Source organism: Mya arenaria, chromosome 1, assembly GCF_026914265.1.
Source record: "Mya arenaria isolate MELC-2E11 chromosome 1, ASM2691426v1".
Lineage (NCBI taxonomy): Eukaryota > Metazoa > Mollusca > Bivalvia > Myida > Myidae > Mya > Mya arenaria.
Window position 1 is genome coordinate 43,502,928 of NC_069122.1, and position 24,279 is coordinate 43,527,206.

At 33.8% G+C, this 24,279-nt stretch overlaps 1 protein-coding gene across 11 annotated transcripts in view; it reads right to left on the reverse strand.

The window, feature by feature from the left end:
- LOC128231233 (5'-AMP-activated protein kinase subunit gamma-1-like) overlaps window positions 1-24,279 on the reverse strand; it is a 247,073-nt gene that overhangs the window by 98,380 nt on the left and 124,414 nt on the right. For 3 of the 11 annotated variants that reach the window (XM_052943793.1, XM_052943774.1, XM_052943854.1), the window contains one exon: window positions 19,052-19,078. The exons of 6 other annotated variants lie outside the window; for them this stretch is intronic. In XM_052943793.1, the coding sequence (XP_052799753.1) occupies window positions 19,052-19,078 (27 nt within the window). Of the gene's footprint in view, window positions 1-854; window positions 1,032-8,977; window positions 9,472-19,051; window positions 19,079-24,279 lie in introns of those variants that run through there. 2 more of the 11 variants (XM_052943846.1, XM_052943801.1) reach the window with 2 other exon arrangements.

The following is a 24,279-nucleotide window of genomic DNA, read 5'->3' on the forward strand; positions in this document are numbered from 1 at the left end:
AAAGGAACTTGTTATTAATTATGACATTACAAGTACAAACGACTGTCTACTCCATATTAAGTTGCATTTACAGCCCTCCTGTATAAAAGCCTTAAGAAATGTTCTTTCTTTGATTGAAAGAACTTGTGGAAAGTATCAATTTCAATTACTTACTCCAAGGCTGACAGAAATTGGTAAACAAGTTTTGGAACCAAACCAAGTGAACAGCAGTTTGTGATCCTCACTGGCTGTCTGTGATTGGGAGGTCATTTTGTTAGAAGAAAAATAATTCAGAAATTGTTTTTGAAATTGTTTTTTGAATTCAGGAATGTTTTGGTAATTGCACATGAAAAACACTCTATTCATGCTTTTCTGTGCCCACTTGCTACTGTAATATTACTTCTGTTACAGTTTAAAGCAGATTTTCAGTATTTGAAAATTGATTTTAACTGAGTTGATGGTTATGTAAACTTCCTGTAGCAGACTTGGGGGGGGGGGGGAAATGGGGGATCTACATGTACTGAGGCTGGGTAAATTCCTTGTACTCCTTGATCCAGCCCTGACTTCCGTCCCCTTCGCAAATTTTAGTCCACTATCAATGGTTTTTCCAGAATCTAAAACATATGTAATGAGCCAAAGCACTGCATTTGACCCAAATCCTGCTTGAACAAACCTTTCATTTGATACTTCAGATTTTAAAGGGTCATATTTTTAACAAGAATTTTAGATTACTAGATTAACCAAATAACCCACATCAAAACCATCAACTGTAACAACTCATTCATATACAGCACGCATGGAAAATCACCTCATAGAAATCGCTTACTGTCATCATCACATAAATTATGCAAAAGCAAGGAACTGCATAATACTACCTGTCTTTGCAAAGATATCTGTTCCTGACTATGGCTGCGAGATCTAGGGTACTGAGAAGGCTGCAGTGGGGGTTGCTCCCCATATTTTTGTTCTTTACGTAGTTGTCTTTCCCTTGCACGCTCTAACTGAGCTGACATCAGATATAAATAAATCTTCGACATCGTCACAAGTAGTTTTTCCTCAGCATCCAAAACTTTCTGCTTAGGGCATGCTTAATTTATGAGTAGCTTACTTTACTGAAATGTCTATTAACTTAGAAATTGTCCCCTGCATTCAGGTCTGTGTCATCAGGGAGTCTTCAACACCAGTAATAAAATTCAAGGAAGTCCATGCACTGTTTCTCAACATTGAATTTTTTAAGCTGGATGACCAACATATATTTAGCACACAATCATGGATAGGTAGTCCACAAAGATCAATGTATCAAGCAAAATGTTCTCTAAGAGGTCCTTAAACATGGCTGCAAATTCAAGACACAAAACTTTGAACAATACATGTAGATCAAACATAATAGGAATTACCAAAGTGCTAATTACTTTCACAGCACAGTTTAAGGCATGACCAAGAGGCATGCATAATTAGATAATTGTGTCAACAAGCACATCTTTTTCATTTTTAATTGGATTACAGAAATGTTTAGCTTTGACATTATAATTAGAACAAAGGTAGTGGATCAATTATGGACCAACAGCCAAAGGCATTTATTTGCCATTTGATGTTGCCAATAAACTGAAACTGATTATTACAGAGAGTAAAAAAATTATTAATCAAGTATAGAGTATTATAATATCCAAAATAAGATATGCATGTAGCATTTAAATTTTGTTCAACTATCCAATAATAAAACAATATTGTTTCAAATAGTTTTGGTTGAGCTTACAGTCAAACAGGTACAACATAAACATTTTAAAACGTTATAAAAAATTTGGCTTTCTTTTTAAAGTCTTCTTAAATAATAAGATTTAGACATGGAATATAATCACCACTTCAATTAAAAATATTACTGGCAGAGAGTGCCATTCTTTGAGGACGTAGATTGACAACTTTATAACATATCCGATTAATATTTCCAAAACATTCAAAACTGTTGTTCACTTTTCATATATATGCCAAGATAAACTGTTTCCACCACTGATGTTTTTCCATATATTGTTTAGTCAACACAAAATTAAGTTTAAGTTTCATATTATATCAATGGACATCTGATTCCGATTGCCAGAGGTTTTCAAGAAACTATCTTTTAAACAGGCACAACAATTCACAGAATAACTTTAAATAAACAACTTTCGTGGATTTCAAGAAACTCCGTTATAATTTAAGTGTAATTTTTCAAACAATTAGTGTAACATATCCTATCCAGGCTTCTATGTAATCGGGCATACTCAAATATCCAGAAACATTCTAAGACTTTTCTGGCATTAGCTCTAGTCTGTATATATATACTACTGATACAAACATGTACAGTGTAAAATTGTGGAAAATCAGTGTATTATACGCTTCCTGTTATATTGTCTTGATAAAGTTTATACACAAATATATTCTGAGACGAGAATCACACACCAAATCGTTCACTTATGTTGTATGTAATTCATCATAAAGCCAGACATCTTCCATACACTTGGAAGTTTATTGTTTTATACAAGAAACAGTATTTACACAAAAAATACACACTGCAAGCATGATCATATATCAAGAAAGATATGAAGAAAGAAGAGTCTAATAATTCTGGAATTATGTGTGTTCCCTTCCATAACATCCAGCCATAATATTATGATACTCTTGAAAAACTTCTGAGCTGAGGTCTTTTAACATATACAGCTGACAAGCATATACTCTCAAGGGAATCTTCCTAACAAGGACCGAATTCCCATTTACATCCACAAAACACAGGATTAAGCAATTCGTAGGTCTTTTAATGACTCCGAAACAATGTACTGCGAATAAACTCCTGAATGACATGTATAATATTGTCACATGTTTTCAATGTCTTAAAACAACACACCAATAATTAGTTTTATTAACAAGGAATAAAAACAGTTGTAATTATAGAATAATATGGACAAAAAAATACTAAAATTATAATATTCCACCTCATTCCACCTTATCAACCTCCAACTCTTTAACTCAGGTCATGTCATCATGTACACATACTTAACTATTGTTTTGCTCAATGCATGAACAGCTATAATACAGTATGCCTACCTACTTCATCACACAAAGACAAAGGTGGAACTTATCGAACAATTATCACACATTCCTGCACTGAGGTTAAGAGTCTAGCTGGTACTTTTCTTCATAAGCATATAACAAAGTGGACACTCTTAAGTATTATTTAAAGAATTTGAAGCTTTAAAGTTCAACAGAATTATCACAAAACTATACAAAAGGAATACCTGTATAAAAAATAATTGACCTTGAAAATAAGGTCACAAAACCTCAATTAGGTCACATTTCCAAATAAAAAGAGACCAGTTTCATGATAATCTAAACAGTGCAGGGGCAAATTTCATAAGAATCCTTAGAGCGTTTTCACAAGTTGGAACTGGCCCCTGGACTATTGAAAAAAGTTCAAAGGTACAGAATCGCTCCAAAGATTGACCTCCAGTATTTTCCAGGATACAGGGATTTGAGGGTGAAATTCATGTGATAGTCTTCTAGGGAGGGGGGGGGGGGGTCTTTCTCTTTATAGCCTATCAAAGGTCACCATTTCTGTTTGCTTAGTACCCCAGAAAAAAAGTCACAAAAGGTCACCAGTTCCGCTTAGTAACCCAGAAATGACCCATAATGTGTACAACGTTTCCTTTGTATTACCCAGAAAAAGACTAAAAGGTCACCTGTTCTGTTTCCTTAGTAACCAAGAAAGACTCAAAAGGTCACTTATTCTGTTTCCTTAGTTTCCCAGAAACGACTCAAAAGATCTCTAATTATGTTTCCTTCAAGTTCTGTTTCCTTACATTTCCTTAGCAAACAAAGAAATGACTCAAAAGGTCACCAGTTCTGTTTCCTGTAAAAAGACCGGAGCATGGTTCTGTTTATCTTCAACTTTCATCACACTCAAGCTCAAATAGATAAGTAACTAAACCTTAGGCCTTATTAGATAGGATTTGCAAAAAACCCTCAGACATAAACCATTAAACATTGGCTGATATTCCATAACAATTTTCCAAGAAAATGGAAACAAGATCTTTATGATGCGTTTTTGTGTTCCCCATTGATTTTTAATGTCCATTGGGTACCATTTCATGAAATTACTTGTTGTATTGTTAGCTATTCTATATGATTATACCATCAAGTAAGTAAGTAAGATTTATAATGAACTTTAATACCTTGATATTATGTTCTTAAAAAAATTTCAAACATGGAAGCTGCTACGTCAAGTAAGTCGCATGTTAAATTATTTTAATTATTGTGATTTTAATATCATCATACAATTTTATTAAGTAATCAGGAGTGGGTCAAGGATTGGAAGTTAGAGGGGGCGTAATTTAGGGGCATAATCCAAAAGTGTTGGCAGGGGGACTTAGGGGTTACCTGCCCCAAGAATTTTCACAATTTCTAGGCCGAAATGGTACACTTTGGCCATATTTTATTACTTTTTTCCCCTTTAAAGAAATAAAAAGTAAACTTGGAAGATTTTAAGGTAAGCGGGCTGGGTTTATATTTTAAAACTGAGAAGAACCGACAACCTACTATTCATTTTATTTAAAACTTACTGATTTTTCCACTTAAACCTGCCGAATTACCATTTGAACTGTCCATTTTGGCCGGAAGTTCTCTAATTGAGAAGTCACTGTCTTAGTCATTCACTTTTTCTCTCTCACCCGATATGGATTCCTTTGTCCCATATATCCCATATCGGGTCACCTACTAGCCCCGTAAGTTATAATATGGTCATTGCCAACATGTGTATCATTAAGATTCATTTGAATATCTTAAAAGTTAAGGGCAAGGTTGTTGCGGCCAACTTGGTATCAAGCATACATGTGATAATTTCTTGGGTCGATTCCGGGACACTCATCGTAATGTCAACGCACACTAGGGGAGTCCGGGCATGCCCCCCCCCCCCCGGGATTTTTTTTAAATGGGGAACGTATGTGGTGCATTCTAGAGCATATCTGGGGCTATTTTAGTCGTTTTTAATGTCGGGAAAATGTAGCTATTTTGACCGCCAAGACATATTTTTTACTTGACATGGTTTGTTTTTTATCTGCATTTTCTTGAAAAAATAAAACCACCAGATAACTTCCCAGGCTTTAAATGAAGCGCTAACCAGGAGGATATGCAGTCTACTTTCGGTTTCATCAAAACAGGAAATAAACAACTATACGGGCACCTGTTTTCCCGCGCTATTGAGAACATGCGTTACAAAATATTTATTTTTTCATCACATTTAAAACGTTTGCAATTTATGAAACACAATAGTTTCCAGACGATCAAGAAGATTTTCCAGTCGATGAGCTTTTTTCCGTTTGGAGATGCATATAATTTTGATAGAGACGTGTCAACAATCGGCTTTATAAGGCAATCAGGTGACTTACCATGGTCACGTGATTAAAGCACTCTATATAACCACCTGTAAACCCCATATCGTCAGTTTTATTTTGGCGTAAAAATACACAACGATAGTTCGAAAAAAGTTCAAAACACTAAAATTCCTTATGGACGCGTAAGTTGTATAAAGCATAACGACGTATCAACTTTGAAATTTGAATGGAATATGGGATGTTTTCCTTGTTTTGATTTTGTTTTTTTATTCATTTTGTCACTTTCTTTGAACTTACCTTCATGCTCGTTTGTCGGTAAAATGTGTGAAAAATATAAATTCATCAATTAAAAGCTATCATTCATAAGACCAAACAAGTCCATATGAAAACAATGAATTTGTATACAAGAACCCTCCCCGACTCGTTAAGCACAACAATAGGCCAATAGATCAATTATCGGGTGATTGACGATGACCTCGACGACACACGTACCAATTAACGGATTAGTATCAATTTGTCCTGTGTTTTACGACCAGTATCCCGGACAGGCAAAATAGCTGACTTACATTGGTAAAATTAAGATAATCGATTCCGAGAATTTTTATTTTTTTTATTTTTTATGACTTTCCGGGACAAACATGCACCCTCCGTGACAGAGATACGATTTCCAGGACAATCCCGGACGTCCGGGACGTTATCATATGTATGGTATCAAGGCTAACAAACCAACAAGGCCCCACCACAAATTGAATCGTACCTAAACGATATTTTTAGGAAATATAAAATACCTAATTCCTTTCGGAAATTGCCATAGAAATGACAGAAATAATTTCCTGAAAAGAAATGAATGCAATTTTTGTAAGATTTCTGCAGTAAAAAATATTTGATGAACATATGTCAGGAATATTGGATAGCTATCAAGATGTGTCAACAACCATTACTCCAAAATTCAATTGATATTTGGTAGACTGAATGGATTGTTAGGAATGGCAGAGTTATATAACTCCATTAGGGAGATTTGCAGATGCTTTTAAGAAATACAGAAATAAACAACCTATGGCATTTAAAGCCAACAGCACTTGAGTAAATATTAGAAGTTTACAAATATTTGTTGCACATGTGAATGGTCTACATGGTGAAAGACATGAACATTACATTCAAGGTGCCTTGAATTACACAAGACTGACTAATAGTAGAATAACAAACAAGACTTGACACCAAATGGTGACATATCAAGTCTGTTGCAAAAGTCTTTGACACAGACATAATGCTCTCCCATGCAATTGCAATACAGAATAACATGGAGTTGAACAATACATGGACCCTGCGGCACAACGCCTCATCATGGCAAGTTTTGTTGAAAATCCTATAATGCATTGTAAAGACACAGCCCAAACAAGGATCAGTACCCACACGCGACCTCATAATGGTGACCGTTCATGGCAAGTTTTTTGAAAATCCTATAATGCATTGTAAAGATACAGCCCAGATAAGGATCAGTCATCAACCATACCCCACGCCACTTATTGATGGTGAACCTTCATATGACAAGTGAGTTCTTTAAAAATCCTAAATTATTATGCATGTTCAAGATACAGCCCAGACAATGATCATTTCAACCTTTGACCTCTTACCTTGTCCTTGACCTTCCAGGAACAGACCTGGATCTTGTGTGTAAAACATTGCCTTATCATGGTGAACCTTCATGACAAGTTTTTTTTTTTTTAAATCCTATAATGCATGGTCAAGATACAGCCTCGAAAGTACAGTCTAAACGGGCGCTCCTACGCACATATGGCCCTTTGCATGCATGAAACATACACAGAACACAGACAACTCTGTCTCACTCATCGTGAGCGCGCTCGATAAAAAAAAACGCAGAGTGAATAGTTACCATCACTTGTATTTGGTTGGCGTTTAGCAGTCCAAAAAGGGGAATAACTCAATAATGATTTAAATCAGGGTATTCAGCATTTCTTTACATGTTATTATGGTCATTGGCAGCATATGTTCCAAGTTTCTTAGAGTTACAGCCAAGGTTAATGTTCTTGCATGGCTTTTCTCTTTAAAGTAATAAGCGAAAAACAGCTCAAAGGGAAAAAACAACAACTTCCTAATGAACAATATTTGGGTCAAGCTAGAAGGCATATGAATATTTTTTTATTAAGATGGCCTTTGATGATAAGTTTGCTTCCCATTAAATCTTGACAATAACATATTGTACAACATAAACATAACAATGCTAAACAGCAATTAACTGATGTAACAACATCCCCCAGGAATGACCAGCAATTAATTGTTTCCAACTCCAGCTATTTCATGTCTTTCCTTCGTTTCATGCAGTGATATGGAGTTTGTTTTAAGTTGTATAGTGTTTTTTGATGTTTATACTTGGCCTTGGGTGCATTGTTGAAATTCAAGGAAGCTTTTACTAGTATTAACTCGTGCACTGGCGTTATATTTTTTTCATTCTATTGGCTTTAACACTTGATATATTGTTTGAAATTCTATCAATGAAAACATGTAAATTATTAAAACATTTTCGTTTAAAGGATTTCAAACAAAGGTTAGTTTTTTTACGTCTGAATTGATGGAAAATAATTGGAGTGGCCCAATAATATTTTGGAGCAGATTGTATTTTACTAATTCTCGCAAATATCTAAATAATGTAGCAATATTGTGTTATAATTATATCAAATATAAAAATTATATATTCTTTCAGTTGCAGATCTTGGGGTCGGCTGTTATTATGGCCAACCTTTATAGAGAAATATTCACATAACATTGAATCCCCATCACACGCCCACCTGCAACATTTTTAGCCAGAAATCTTTTTGGAGGGGATATATGACTGAAGAGACAGGGGGGAAGGGTTCTGAAGGGGTTCTAGTGTTGCTCCCCCTTAATTGACACATTTATATCTAGGTCACTAGATCTAGGTCACCTAGTGACCTTCTGTCTGCCTGACTTACAGTAGTCATGTACATTCAAATGATGTGACTACCATGACATCTATTGCTATAAATAGAGCCATCAAAGGCTTGTCATACTGGTGATCAAAGGACTCATCATTTTATGCATGGTTGATGGAGCATTTTATTACAGCTATAACACTGCTCACAAATTTTCAACCAACATTTTATGATATCTTTTACACCTGAATACTCTGTTCAAACCCACTTACATGTGATAAACTGGCTTAGAATCTTATTCACTTTGCATACTTAATCTTTCAACATTATATATTATTAAACACAGGTAAAATCTCAATGTTAAGTGTATCAAAGTGTAATGGTATAAAAAAAACACTACAAACCGTTACTTAGCTATTCGCTTCTAGCAAGCCAAGCAGAGCCAAGAATTTTGTGCACTCTATCTTGATTCTTGGCGTACATGACTGAATCAATTCATATATTGGGCCATAACTTCATCTTAATGATCTCTCAACTTACACATTTAAAGTTTCAACAATAAATTAAAAGTTTAATACTTTGAGCTCATTTTTTTAATGAATTATTTTAAATATAAATTAAGCTGCACATTTAGACATGTCAAATATCTATATTCGAATGATGACCTTACTCTTTTTTTTTAATATCAATAAAAATGCTTGCTAAAGAGTCACAGCTGAATCTTACCTTAATTTTGGTTTTTAGATCCCGTGGTTCTCGGTATGAAGTGGATGCACCACGCCCGTACATTTTTCTTGATGGATCGTGTCTAATTTGTATAAACTACACACATTTACTGGCACTATTAAACCAACAGACCTCGAAAATCCTGGTAACACTAATATTATTCCTTCAACGCACGATCTTCATGTATCTTCATGAATTGATATTGCACAGAACCTACGGTAATAAATCCAGCAGAATTTGGTAAATTATTAATTCCACAAATTTCATAAAAGAATCCTCAAACAATTTGTCAAACCTAATCACACAAGAGAGAAATTAATTTGTCTCATGTTTTTTTATCTCTGTCAGTGGAAAAGAAATGAAAGATATTATTCTTAAGCCAACCTATTTACACACAATAAAGTTCCACTATTTCCCATTCAAAACACTTTTTTCATAAAAAATCAATTAAAAATGGCTGACTATGTTAAATTTTTAGGAACAAGAAATATTAACACATTCTATGAGTTTTATTCCCCTGAAATGGAATAATGTCGCTATGGTTAAGAAATCACTATTTCCTCCAAATCGCATGTATAAATACCATTTAACAGCGACCAAGTGACAATATTTTGATAATTGACTTACTAACCGAGAAGAAAATGAACATTATACCAAAAAAACATTATTGCTGAAGCGATCGGAAACCATTTCAAAATAACTCATTAAGGTATAAAATGACATAATCCGATAAATTTCATGTACTTAAAATTTCTTTTATCTGGGTCAATTAAATGAAATTTGAAAGGAAGGTATACATTTTCAACTTGAACTGATAATTGCCTATTCAGATTATTTTAAACACTCATACTGGTTTAAACCATGTAGTCCTGGTGTTAAAAATCATGAAATATTATCCTTCAAAAAACGGACTGAAAAATTAACCATATCTGGTTACACATTTTGTAATAGAACAACTAGTGTTGTATGTTTTTTTACTAGGTGTATAATTATGAAAATAACCATGACTTTGTAAGATCATATACAAGATAACAAGAGCAGATTGACAACACCATGTGGACAAATGCATATAGCATACTGCAATTTTTTGACAAGGAAACATGACAGCTTGTAGTATTTCATCAGCTATTATAATGCTTTATAACGATGCCCTAGATTTTTATCATGATTTCATTCACCTTTAAAACAAAACTGTTTTAAACCTCCAAGAAGCCGATTGATTTTAAGATTTGCTCTACTTCTTAAAATGTACAATGTTTATTCATATATATTGTATTAAGAAAAATGTTCAGCAAAATTTTGGTTTTACGAAGCAGTTTTCAAGATTTTTCGGTCATCGATTATTTGTTTTCAAGTTTAATTTTCGATCATCAAGTAATTACAAACCACAAATTCCAATGAAATTTTATGCATTCATATCTAATCCATATTCATACACAGTGTGATAATGATATTACAGTGGTTAACTCATACATATAAACTACACAGATAGTTTCAGCCGTCTAATTAAAATAACTACCTGCACAGGTAAGCCAGTAAGTCACTTAACTTCCTAATTTTCATGTACTCTACTATAACACATTCAAAGACACTTTCTTGCTAAAAATACCATTTTAAGTAACTTCCTTGTATTTGACACAAAAATGTTAATACACATGTTCAAACAAACACTGACATGTACATTTCGCATGTATAATCATTATTTCAAATATGAATGAATATTATCAGAAATGTTTACATACAAATCCATGCTTCAATACACTTGGCGTATTATTTCGTATAATATATATCGCCCTTAGATATTGCAACCGATATTTCTTTCTATTTTTGAGTCACGCTATGGAATGGTCCATCAATTGCACAAATAACTCATAAGGCCAATCATATTTTGTCTGTAAGTTCATGTCCCTTAACTGCCCGTGTCTTAAACACCCACTGCAAAGTTTCACAAAAAAATAAATGATGAAATACAGATTAATTACTGATTATCATATGTTGTTTATTTCATTCGCAGAACAACCAACCCTCCAACCATCAAAACGAAAAGAAAGACAAACCAAAAGATGAAAATCTAAGAATTATTTCCTTTCTGGCATTGATACAGAACTTGTTCAAAATCATCAATACCAGATCTCGGTTCTCATAGAGCTATACATATATACTGGTGAACTTATTTTGTCAAATTCAGCACAAAAATATTGGGGAGTCGGTTTCTCCAGAAAAAGCCTTCCTAATACAACAAAAGCTGGTTAAGTATATCTGTCCATCTCATGGAGGTCCATCGATAACTATTCCCTGATAGTATCACAGTTTGCATTAAGAACTTATGGTAAATAAAAACCCTTAAACAGCTGCGCTGAAACTTATGCTGTAAACTCCCTTTTTCTTAGAAAATAACATATTCTGAAGTCTGTAATGAGATCGTCATAACATATTTAATTCTGTTTTAACTATGTTATGGATAGTGCATAATTATCTTCAAGAACAAAGACACATGAGCTTATAAAACCAGCTTATTGAGCAATTAATGTTCGCAAGCATTATAATAAACTCATTTGATAGATTATTAATAAGGTATTTCATTTCATAAGGACAAAAAAGATTCCAAATATAGCTGTTATTCAAGCCTCCTAAATAATTGTATTCATTTTTATCTTCTAAGCTTTATAAGAAGCATGTAAATGAGGCACAAATCCATTCAATATATGTACGAAATTAGAGTTACAAATATACAGGAGATTAAAAAAAATACTGTTTTGAAAAACAGTTATGATAATAACTAAATCAATTTTAGAACAAGCTGAATTGAATGTGGTCTGACAATAAACCAACTTAATTTGTCCTGCAAGGTAGCATAATATTTTAATACTCTGAGGCCCATGTTTGAAGTCAACCATTGGTACTTCCTGTCATGTAAAGTAGGGTTATATAGATCAGAATGTGGCTGAAATCAGGTCCATGAGGGGACTATTTTTTCTAGCAAATTTATTATTAAACCAAGTATCATTAGAGTTAGTCAAGGGGTTTATGAGATATGTAATTTAATGGCTTGAACCTTCGGCCTTGAAATGTGACCTTGACCTTGACCTGGTGCGCTGGGAATGCACATCATGTTGATATGGTTAACATTTGACCAAATAAAATAAAAATCCTTGCAAGGGTTTTAGAAGCAGTGAACAAGAAATATTTCAATCAAGCTTGTCAGCCAGCACGCCTCCGATAAGGGTTCTGCAAATTGTTTCAATGGGGCCACATTGGAAATGCGGAAGAGAGAGATTGCCGTACGCAGAAACTCATAAACTGTGTATTTTCCAGTTGTTAAATTTGTTACCTTTATAATTTGTAACACAGAACCCTGATATGTGTACAATATCTAATAAGCATTGACCAAACAAGACAATATGATCGCAATTAGCTACACAACTTCAAATAGCAGTCAATTTATCATCGCAAGCAAACAAAGACGTCTCAGTGTATAATCATGCTGATCTGTCATATTCTGCTGATTTAGACTTTGTAAAACAGATGCAAACTTCCAAGAAATGTCAAACCAATCATTACACAAGCATATGCACAGACGCCCGATATGAAGACCTGAAAAAAATGTGAATAATATGGTTGCCAGGTGAGCAGGAACACCCGCAATTTCCATGTCTTAGCGATTTCCATGTCTTGCATGGCCATTGTGACATGTAATTATATGATTTATAGAAAATTTGCATGGAAATTATAAACGAGAAAATTTACAATGCAAGGAGACGATCTGCAAATACTGTAGACAATTGAGTGGTTCGAGTCCACATGAAAAGTTCTGATGTTTCTATTAATCTCGGCTCGTTTCTTAGGATTTCATTTTGTACATAAAGAAACAGTCATGTTTATTTACTAAAATGACATTCAAGATACATCTTCTGATAATGAAACACAACAATTTTATTGTTTGGCCTTAAAATGAACAAGAGATTACATCCAGTGGAACTTTTTCTGTCATAAAGATAAAGGAAACATCAGAATTTAATTGCTTTGCCTTAAAATGAAATAGCACTTTTTTTAAGTGGACTAATAAAAAACTTTGGTCTTGAAAGTTTAGTGTTTTTTCTTTAATATAAAACTTTGGATGGAAGAAATCACGTTGCATCACTTGCAGATTAAGGGGGCGCCCGTCAACCGCCCCATCCACATTCCCACAATTGTTCAAGCAACTTCTTTACATAAAAATATTAAAAGGAGAATAGAAAAGGACACACAAAAAATGCACTATTTCAGACTATAACTAGAAGCGCGGCAATGCGACGAAACCAGGTTTTTGTTATGGGCAATCAGAAATTATAGCCAATTAATTTGTTGTATGAGCAAGTTCAATCTGCAGCTTCATATAAGCTATATTCACACTAAGATTCATCACTATCCATCAATTCTAACTAAGTTGTTGGGCAGAAAAACACTTTTCTATTTTTAGGAACAGTGACCTTGACCCCACCTCCCAAGCTACCTCTTCACATAAGCTACCTTCGCTCTAAGTTTCATCAATATCTATCAATGCTAACTTGTTGAAAACCTGGTTAAAAACTCAAAATTACATAAGAGTGGATCCACAAACCTCCAACATATAAACCATACATTTTGGTTATGGGGTAGGGAGCACATGGCTAAAGCTGCGCACAAAGCCCCCTCTTATGCCTAAGCCTGAATTGGCCCCGATACATTTGTTTATTTTTCCATGGCCTTGCAAAATGCAAAAAAAAGGTAAGACAGGAGAAAAATAGATTGCTTTTGTCTTGCTGGGTCAATAAACAAAAAAATTGGAGCATTACAGCTGGTGATATATTTGTATCCCACTGTTTATTACCATTGTTTATTACCCATTTAACTGCTCAGAAACAGGGCAATTTTGTATCATAATTATCTTAATATCTTGACATATCAGAAAACAACAACTTTCTAACCAATAAAAAATTGTGCTGTTGGCAACTGTTCAATACTTCAAGTAATTTCTTTTGTATAAGATAAAAGGCATTTTTGAAATATTTACTAACAGTGCGGAATTATTTTCACATAAATTAAGTTCAATTCAATCTAAACAACCATTCTTTATATTCTTTATCAAATAGCTGAATTGGAAAGATTAATGACAAGTTTATATCGCAAAAAAATAATCATTCATTGAAGTACATTTGTTATACATTTATGATTAAAGGGAAGCAACTCATAAATACTCTGCTTATACATGCTACAATTGAATTATGGCATCAACAGTTGTTTCCCTTGTTCATAACCACAATATCTTGACTACATGAACAAAAAATGTTATGTTGTCATAATTCAGCAACATCCAACATTAAATTATTAAACGCTCTATGTTACTTGAAATAAAGCAGACACACAGTCTAACAAAACAATTAGTGTGATGTAACCTAACAAATTTCCTGCAATTATATGCCATTAGCAAGGTCTAATTTCCATTTAAGAGGTTTTCACAGGGCCTATAGTTTCCTGACAACATCCCTAAGGGGAAAAGAGAAGACATACATCATAAATAATTAGATAACGGCTTGGCCACAAGGCACCGTCTGAACATTGGAATGATTAACCCTCAGAAGTTGACAATTACAAAGAGACACTTACAACAGAGGGTTGTTTTTAGATGCTCATCTCTCCTGGCTTGCCCCTGTTGATTACAATATATCTTCAAGGTTTAATAAATTTTGTATGCAAAACATTTAAACTTGTTTTTTCCTGATATATCACAAAATTGCTTAACAAATTTAATGGATGTCTATAGAATGCTAAGAAATATTGATTGCATCTTTGATTACTTCAAATGAAGCTTATTATTCTCAGAAAGCTCAGAAACAATGAATAACCCAATCAGTATTAGTACAAGTTGAATTCAATGTGGCCAACTTTAATTTGTCCTTCAAGGTAAGATCATATTTTAATACTCCGCCTCTGAGGTCCCAAGTCTGATGCCAACCATTGGAACTACCTCAGGGCCTCCAGGGGCAAACCTAAGATTTGAATTTAGAGTTGGCGTAACTTAGATGCATTTTGGGTATATTTCTTTACTCTTTTTATCCTCCATTGAAATAAAAAACTTGGCAATTTTAGGGGATCCACTACCCATAGATGGCCTCTCAGAAAAGACACAATGGCGTGACCACTCATTCTCAAGTTGTCAGATGCATATGTTAGCTGCTTTAAAATAAACTCTTCTTTAAAAAAACAAAAAACAACAACAAATAAATGTTACAGGCAAAATAGAAGGTCATAATTTCAAGGGAAATGTTGTGAAAATCGTGCTGATACATATTTACATCCAGTGGATGTAATATTGACTTACATGCCTAAACTTTATGCATTGATTGATGAGTAATTTCTATCTTTGAAATGTCAACACAACAAACACATTGACTACATTTGTATACCGAAACGTTCTATTTCTGAAAAGCAAATGAATGCAAAGCTCAATCGATCAGCTTGACGATCAGTGTGACGTCAACTGAAACTATTCATTGCAGTTTGTCTAAGTTACGTAACTGTCCATAATTATTGCTAATATTTAGTTAAGCCAGTCCACAGCTTTCCCTGAATAAATATATATAAAAGTGTTCCATTTTTTGCTGTCATCGATATATACTTTGCTTAAAATCCATTTAAGCCTGAAAAAAATATCAATGATGTTTTTCATATTTTATGAGCAACCAAGCTGTTGAGTGATGGATTCATGTCAATCAGACATATTCAGGGATGGATTATAAAGGCTTTGATGTTCAAGGGGGACATTACTTTGGACATTATGATCCCCACCCCATCCCTACCCAACTGCCTCACTCTGAAATCAAAATTAATATCGGCTTTAAATGTAACATATGGGAGTTAGCAGACTCTTATGTAGCCAAGTCTCCCCCTAAATTCCACATCAAACTAACAGTGGTTATATTCTAAATACATCTACCATATTTCATAGCATATATCAGAAAAGCACCTTCTAACCCAATACAATTGTAAACATAACTGGTGAGGCTCATTTATAGATCCTAAATCATCTATCTGACAGCATTGTGAGATATGACAGAAAAACATGTAATATGATATCATTGGCCTCTAGTTAGCTTTAAGACATACACAAGCGTAATGCAAAATGGTTGTAACTCGATGTAGAAATGTAAGGCATTACAACTGTCATGCGTAAAGCCCACAATGGTGTTGACCAAGATCAATGAATGTAAACTTGATATAATAAGAATATTAATACTAATTGTTCATGTTTCCAGTTCAGTTTAGTTTGGTTAAGGGTAAACAAGTTGTTTTCAACTGAGTTCAAGGGCTTATTTAAAGGAATTGTTTACAGATTAGATTCTGATATCTGGAAGACACCCTTCAGAAAGATAAAAGGGTAGCTTTTCATGTGACGGAGGTATTTTCCCAACAGGAAGTGTATCATTCTGTAGCTCAACACCGACAGCTTGCAGATGAATGTTATTGTGTGATACCCTTATCCACATGCCTCCACCCCACAAAAAACTCGACCAAGTCTACTTTAAATAATTTCAGAGGATTAGGGTAATGGAATACGATCAAAATGCACATTTTGCAAGTTTTCAAAAAAATTTTTTAAAGGAGTACTCCCAACCCTACTGCCAACATTTTAAACCATATAAATTTTGGTTATCAGGGAAGGGCAAATGTCAGAAGGTTACACCCTTAAGTTACCCTTCCTCTGACGTCATCTCCTGGAACTGCATGCCCCTGTTATTCATTTATCTCTTTCAATAAAGGGACATAACAAGAAAGCTGTGGTGGAAACACCAATGATCATTTGGTTGTGGGGTTTTTTTAAGAGTCTTAAAAGGGGCATAACTATTAAAAAGGGGCATTACTCAATAACTATCATAGACAGAGTTATGGACCATATCTGGTTATGTGATTATTGCCTGTAACAACACTCTCTACACCAATTTAAAGTTTCATTGAATATCTTGAATTTGTTTTGAGTTATGGAACTATGGCCAAGGTTGAAGGTTTTGCATGCGGACAACAACATGACGCCAATTAAAAGTAAATACAACGATAATTCCTTAACTTTTCTTTTTTAAATTTTAAACTTATTTCTTGACAAAGGACCTTAATGTGAAGCCTGCAGCAAAAGTCTTAAATACATTCTAGTGCAAAACTCTTTTTTTCATCCTAAAATGCCAATTATGACCAAAAATGTGTTGTGTATTTGGCTTGAATTCAGTTACCACTGAGAGCTATTGTTGGAATACGTGTTTGATTTTCCGTCAACAACAGAACATGGCATCAACTGCCGTGAATGTAAAGACTTTTGCCAAAAAAACTTACAAACTCTCCCAAAATTATAAATTGTTTTTAATTCAGTCGGTTTGTATGTTTCATAAAACCTTCTTCAATAACCTTTCTCTATAGTGAAGGGGGCCCAGTTTTACCTGCAAATACCGGGGATCCCTGCTCCATGCATTCTGTTTGTGAAACCTTTTTTGCTCTCGGTTGTAATTAACTAATTTACCTTTTTTGTGAAAGTTTTATGAAATTAAGATATTTTAATGAAATGTTCAATATAACAGGTTATTAAATGTTAAGCTGGTTCAGTAATATTTAATATGCTTTTACATGGATAAAATGCTAGGATAACTTACTTGATGCAGTGTGCAATTTATTTGCAATTAAGTACATGTATGTGTTGTGTTGTAATGTTTTTTAAGTTATAAAAGACAGAATAGGTTATGGAAATTTATTAACTGTTGCAAAATGCATGACTATAGCATCACACGTACTGATTCCAGGTTTAACCATTTAAATGATCATGATTATACTATGTATAAAGTATGTATTCCTTACTGATATTATGCGATTTTGATTATTGTCCGATAGTAAATCGAAATGCTTGTTCCGATTTGATTCGATTATCGATAGCAAATGGAGTCCGATTTTCAAACACTAGTTCAGACACAGTTCGTTTTTTCGCAAAGTAAAAAAGGGGGCAATAACTGCGTAAAAATATTGGTGGTTTGTAACCCAAAACAACATTTGTTGACCCTTACATTATGGTTTTAAACATGCGAACCTAAAATTATTTAAATCTGTCAACACTTTCATGAGTTAAAGTCTGAGCATAGCCCAGCATCAATGTAGTTGTTTAGACGAACAAAAATAAATACTAACTTTCTTAGTGTTCAGCGCCAATGGTCTCTTTACTAGCCAGTTCCTATGCACAAGGTTACAAAAAAACACTTAGTAGAAGCAATTTATGACTATCATAAATCACCAAGTATAGGGCGCACTTTTCTCCCCCAGAATTCGCATAAATAAAATGCCTGCATCTTAAATACAGTATTAGTCCATTTCAAACCGAAATATGTTTGTTTACATTTCACTTCAAAGGGATGCTACTCACATCGATTGATGGATTTAGTTATAACGGCAGGTAAGAAAATCAGGTACGGTAATTAGCATCAGCAGACAACAACAAATAAGTGTTTTGGTCAGAGGCTTTCTAAATTATTAAAATGGAATCCTACCTGTGATCCCATTCATTGGCGAGGGTGTGAGCATGACTCTAAATGACATTTTTAGCGATTCTACTATAACTATAATGTAACATAAAAAATACACGTTACTAAAAGGAATATACACGTTACTAAAAGGAATATTTACACTTAACAAAAAGGAACACAAACGTTTAAGTTATTTTTATGCTCTATAACATATTGTCAAAAAAGGAATTGTTGTTAATTTGAAAAATCAAACTCACTGGGTGTTTCAGAAATATTTCAAATACTAGGTGATTATAGAAAACTTTTTTGGGGGGCGGTCTTTTAAAAATTATTTATTGGATATGAATAATTAGTTTGATAAAATGTGATTAAGTAATAAAGGTGTTATTTTTCATGAACATATTAAGCTTATATACCATAGGCTTTTATGATGGATTATATTTAAATTTGTAACTGAACAGAAATGTGCTGAGGAATACAAAACAGGTGATCTTTTTTCACACAATATTTTGCTAAACAAAATATTTTGGAGTAGCAATTTTCACACAAAATATCTTACCATACTTTTCCCTCGTTGACGCTCAAACTGAAATTATTTCACAACATAAATATTGATAAATATTATATCTTATTTACATAATGTGCTCATTTTCTGTAATAAAAAAATCCTGATTTATGATGTCGCTTTTAATGCCTCGGTCATATGACCCTCACTGCTGTGTAATATTTCTTAATTAAAAGGAAAAATTGACGCTACATTTTTAAGTCTCAAAGTAAACCATCAAGGAATTCACACGACTTGGGCAAAAAAAATGGTTTGGTTAGGGTTGCATCCTTTTCAAAAACAGGTAGGGTAGGTAGGCTTTTTATTTTATTTTTTATTATGCTTAGCGCAAGAACGTAATTGTCATCAATGGAAAATGGCCTTAAAGTAACTTCTGTATAAAGATTTTAAGGTTTTAAACTACCTTAAAATACAGACTTAAAAACATCAAAAACTTAAATACAATTACCAACTTCATAAAAACAGTAGGGTCGGCGCCTATTTCGTAGGTATAGGGACGAGAAACCGAAACCAAATGTTGTAGTTTTTAGGCCTCGGTATAATTATTCATTAACCACAGTTTGAATTAAGTTGGGATTTTTTTTTTTTTTTTTTTTTTTGTATTTAATGATTTGATCAGCAAAATAATTTAAGAAGCTGGATATGTTTAATATAATCGATTATTGTCCACACTTGTTGGTCAAAGACGAAAAAAAACCCATAAAAGTGGCAAGAAAATGAATGCTTTCATGAAAAATGGTTGCCAGGGTAAAGAAGTGTGAAGACCCAGAACATTTACCAGCAAGTTTATAATTAATAATGTTTCATGTATAATTTCACAGGTTCGCACTTGAACCGATACATGTATGGCTAAGTGATGTTAATAACATGTGATGTTGTAACAAAGTACTTTTCAAGTACATTAAGCACATAAACCATTAAGTTTTTAAGTAGATGTGTAAGATATTATGTCATTTAATTGGGGTAATTTTGAAAATTGGCCATTAAAACCATAACATTGTGACATCATTTTGAGCTCATCATTTCAAAATAGATCAACCTGTCATAGAGAAGCAGTGAAAATATAAAAAAATGATATTTTCACTGCAGTAAAAATGATTTAAAGCAGTGAAAATAACATGATATAATTCACCAAAAAATATAAACAATAAAATCAGTATAACATTATATTAAGTTTTTCAATTCATTGATATTATTGCTATGAGATATATTGCGGACAATATTGTCATTATTGTTCAAGATTATTTTGTCAGGTAATCGAAAAAACTTCAAACGCTCCTTAAGGCAGGTAGGAAGTTGATAAATTTGGTAGGTTTTACATAAATATTGAAATAAGATGACTTGAACAACAGGCTTCAATTTACCCACATATATTAAAGTCCCTGAAAACATTATCAGGGTCAGAGGCGGGGGGTCGTGGAGGGGGGGATTGGCGACAGTTACCTTTATTATATATAGAAATGTTTGCTGCCCTGTTGGTCAATATATTGGAAGGTGCAAATTCATTTTGTTCACATTATTTTGCAAACAGATGGTTTTTGAGCATCATTTTAGCTATATGGCAATATACCAAGAATCATTTATCTACTTTCATTCTCATCTGCTCATGAATATTGAAGACAACATCATGTTTAAAATGAATCCTGAATGATGTCAGGTATACAGTTAAGACCTTGAAAGATTTTATAAACAGTTTCAGATGCCCATAAATATTATTATGATAATATTCTAAAGCAATCAACATGCTTGTGAAATGACATGACATAACTATGTATGGTGGCAGAGTTGACATTTTTAATTTATTTTTTTATCTCCTAACTCATGCCAACGACCTTAGTTATCTTTATTTTGTGACCACGACCTACGTATAAGTCATGGGTGCGGATAAGTAGGTAATTGTAGCCACTGGATAATAAAAGATCTCACATGTGATGTAACCTCTTATACTGCCACAGTCAATAACATTGTCAAAAGATTAAGATTATATTATACACAAGCAGTCCAAGGGGACGGGGGGAGGGGGGATGGTGGAGGTGAGGAACCATTTAAGACTTAAGGTATTGTTTTGGGATCAGGACCTATACAAACACCCTGACAATATCTAGAGTCTAATTAAGGGGGTTCCTGGAGAGTTTAGGGGGGTTCCTATCAAAATTAAGGGTTTCTGAGGAGATAAGACTTCCTCTGGAAATTAGTGGAAATTTAGGGGGTTACTGCAGAATAAAGGGGTTCCTGTGGAAACTTAGGAGGTTCCTGTGGAATTAAAGGGGGGTTTCCTGTGTAAATTAAGGAGGTTCTAGAGGAAATTATGGGGGTTCCTGCAGAATAAAGGGGTTCCTGCTGAAACTAACAGGGTTTCTGTGGAATTAAAGGGGTTTTTTTTTTGGAAATTAAGGGGTTTCCTGTGGAAGTTAAGGGGGTTCCTGAGGATATTAAGGGAGCCAAAGTTGCTCCCTCTAATTTAAAATCCATGAAGCATCCTTGTAATAAATAGCATTAATTTTAAAATCAGAAAACAAATAATATTGGAGAGACACAGTCCTAATGCCCTATAATGTCTTTTATTAAGAGGAATCACTTCATTTACTATTATTTTTATGCCTCCCAGCTTTGTCATCTATTTACTTAATTATCTTTTAAATGACAAATATGAATTCTCAACCTTGATATAAAACAATTAAATCCCCATTTTGCTTGTCTGTAAACACATTACATTGGCTATCTTTTGGTTTCTTGAAGCATGACTCTTCGTTACTTCACTCAAAAAGCTTTTTGAAAATATAAAGCCCTGATATTATTAAAGTTTAACAATGTTTAACATTCTTATTTTTTTTCAAATTTAGTGAATTCATACAGAAATGAACAGGAAAAAATATGCAAATGATATCAAATCAAAATTTAACTTCTTCTTTCCAACATAATTGCAACATATAATTATGCTGTATTATAACTTTAATAGCTATAGGGTACGAATGTAATTTACATTTATGTTCCATAATCATATTAAAATCTGTAATAAGAGTTTCTTTTTCCGCCGTAAAAATATCTATAGGGTGTCTTTATTAGTAAGTGATAGAACACCAAAAGCTATAAAATCATGACTTGAGTGCCAGTTATACCTAACAGAGAATAATAACCCAATTTGGATTATTCTACAAATACCATATTGCAACATACATGTCTGTCAAATATAATTACTAGATGCAAATCATTTAGAGACATATTATGTAATGCACCAGTCAATTGTAGGCTCGCCCCCCCCCCCCCCCCCCCCCCCGGTCCAGGGAATAGCAGGGACTTTGACTTTTAGTTGACAGCCCAGGTAAAATCCCTACCCTGTGAGAACGAACTGCTTGTAAAATCCCTTTCTAAAGCCACCACACCCCAGGGACCTTATGTAAGGCCCATTCCCCGCTAATTTTTACACTAATACTAAACCAACACATTCAACCGGCACTGCGGAGCCACCTAGAAGGTAAAAACACAGCCCATTTCGCCGGCTATCCCCGGTATACCCCCGGACCTGGGGGAGGTCGTGGTTACAATTGACTTGTGCATAATAGCTGCTACACCCATAACACAGGAGCACTGAAGAGTACTCTTGTCTTAAGCGACGCTCATATATAATTTCAACCTAGAGGGATCAAAGTAGTTAAGGACAACGTTCAATAACTAGTGTGCATTTGAAGTGAATAGCATTGTAATCTATCCACATGCTAGCTACTGATTGGTTGAACTACATAACTTAGTTACAGCTGTTCCAATAGGGGAATTAAATGGACTAGACACAAATGACATCACTTACAACACATATGAATCTTTCGCAGTTTTTGCCCATTTTTCCAAAGGGTTGTCTACCATCTAAATCCCAATTATTTTAAAAATAGCGTTGGTATACTTAACTGTACTCAAAAACAGATATGATCTAAACCGGGAAACCATTATGTGCTATTTTTAAACGGAGAAACTCAGATGAGACAGCAACATGACTGTTGCGTTTATACTTTAACCATAAAAATGATGTATTATCGGCTGCCTCCTAGCTGGCATTGACAATTCTAGGCTTACAATACGTTTTGAGCAAATACTGTTTTTGCTGATTTTTGGACCATCTGGTGTCTAGTCCCTTTAATGTATGAGGGAAACAAATGAAACACTTCAAACGTGGTAGGAGTATTAAATATGAATTTATTTTTTTTCTTCCTGGTGTTGTTAAATTTGTAAGTTGCACTGTTACAAAGAGTATGGTTTATAGTAATGCAATCAGCAAATGTGTTGTAATCAAATGGCAGCAGTTTCAGCAGGCAGAACCCAATTAAGATGTCTGTGAAGTTTCATAACAGTAATTCTGATCGATCAAGCATGATGTTACATATTGAAGACTGATAAAGAATTTTATTTGCTAAAAATTTAAGTGATTTAGTTAATCAATGTTCTGAGAGAATGAGGTACAACATAAGAAAAATACACACATAAATACATGTGCGTCTTAAAGGATGTATGCTAAAAATAGGTATGACCCCACTAAATTAATGGTATAGATGAGAATTCTTACACATATTTTTTTACACTATTGTGTTTTTTTTTATTAATGAGTATAATTATTTATAATTAATTGATAGGAGTAAAATATAACAAGTAATATGTAGACGCTTATCCCCTTAAAAGCGCACAGCAATGATCTGGACACTTTGGTATTTAAAATTGTCCAATTCTGGGAGATAAAATATATCATACCTAGTCTGGCTACAAAAAGGAAGCTTATTTTCCTTATAAGATAATTTGTGCCTGTTTACAGCCCACAGACCAGCTGCCACCATTTATATGACCCTATAGTGTACTATTTTAAGATACACAACAAAATTATACGATACACAATAAAATAATGGTTAATAACTCCTTCTTGTCCAGGGTCTCCCCAAAGACACATACCCTGTGTGCATCTTTTAAGACAAATATGACAATTCCCCCGAGAGTTTACTGGTATAAGTGTACAATTTAATGTCAATATAACACGAACAGAAAAATATGAATCAAATACAACACAATCTAACATTTAAGACTAAAACTTTGGCATTTTGTTCCAAATCCCTTCACCCATCGCATCGAATAGAAGAGGAAGAGGGGCTTCAAGTAAATGCGCATGACCTCTTTCTTAAATCCTTAATCCAACCTTGCATGTTGCATTGGCTTTAAAGGAAATCGTATAAGTTTAGGAAATC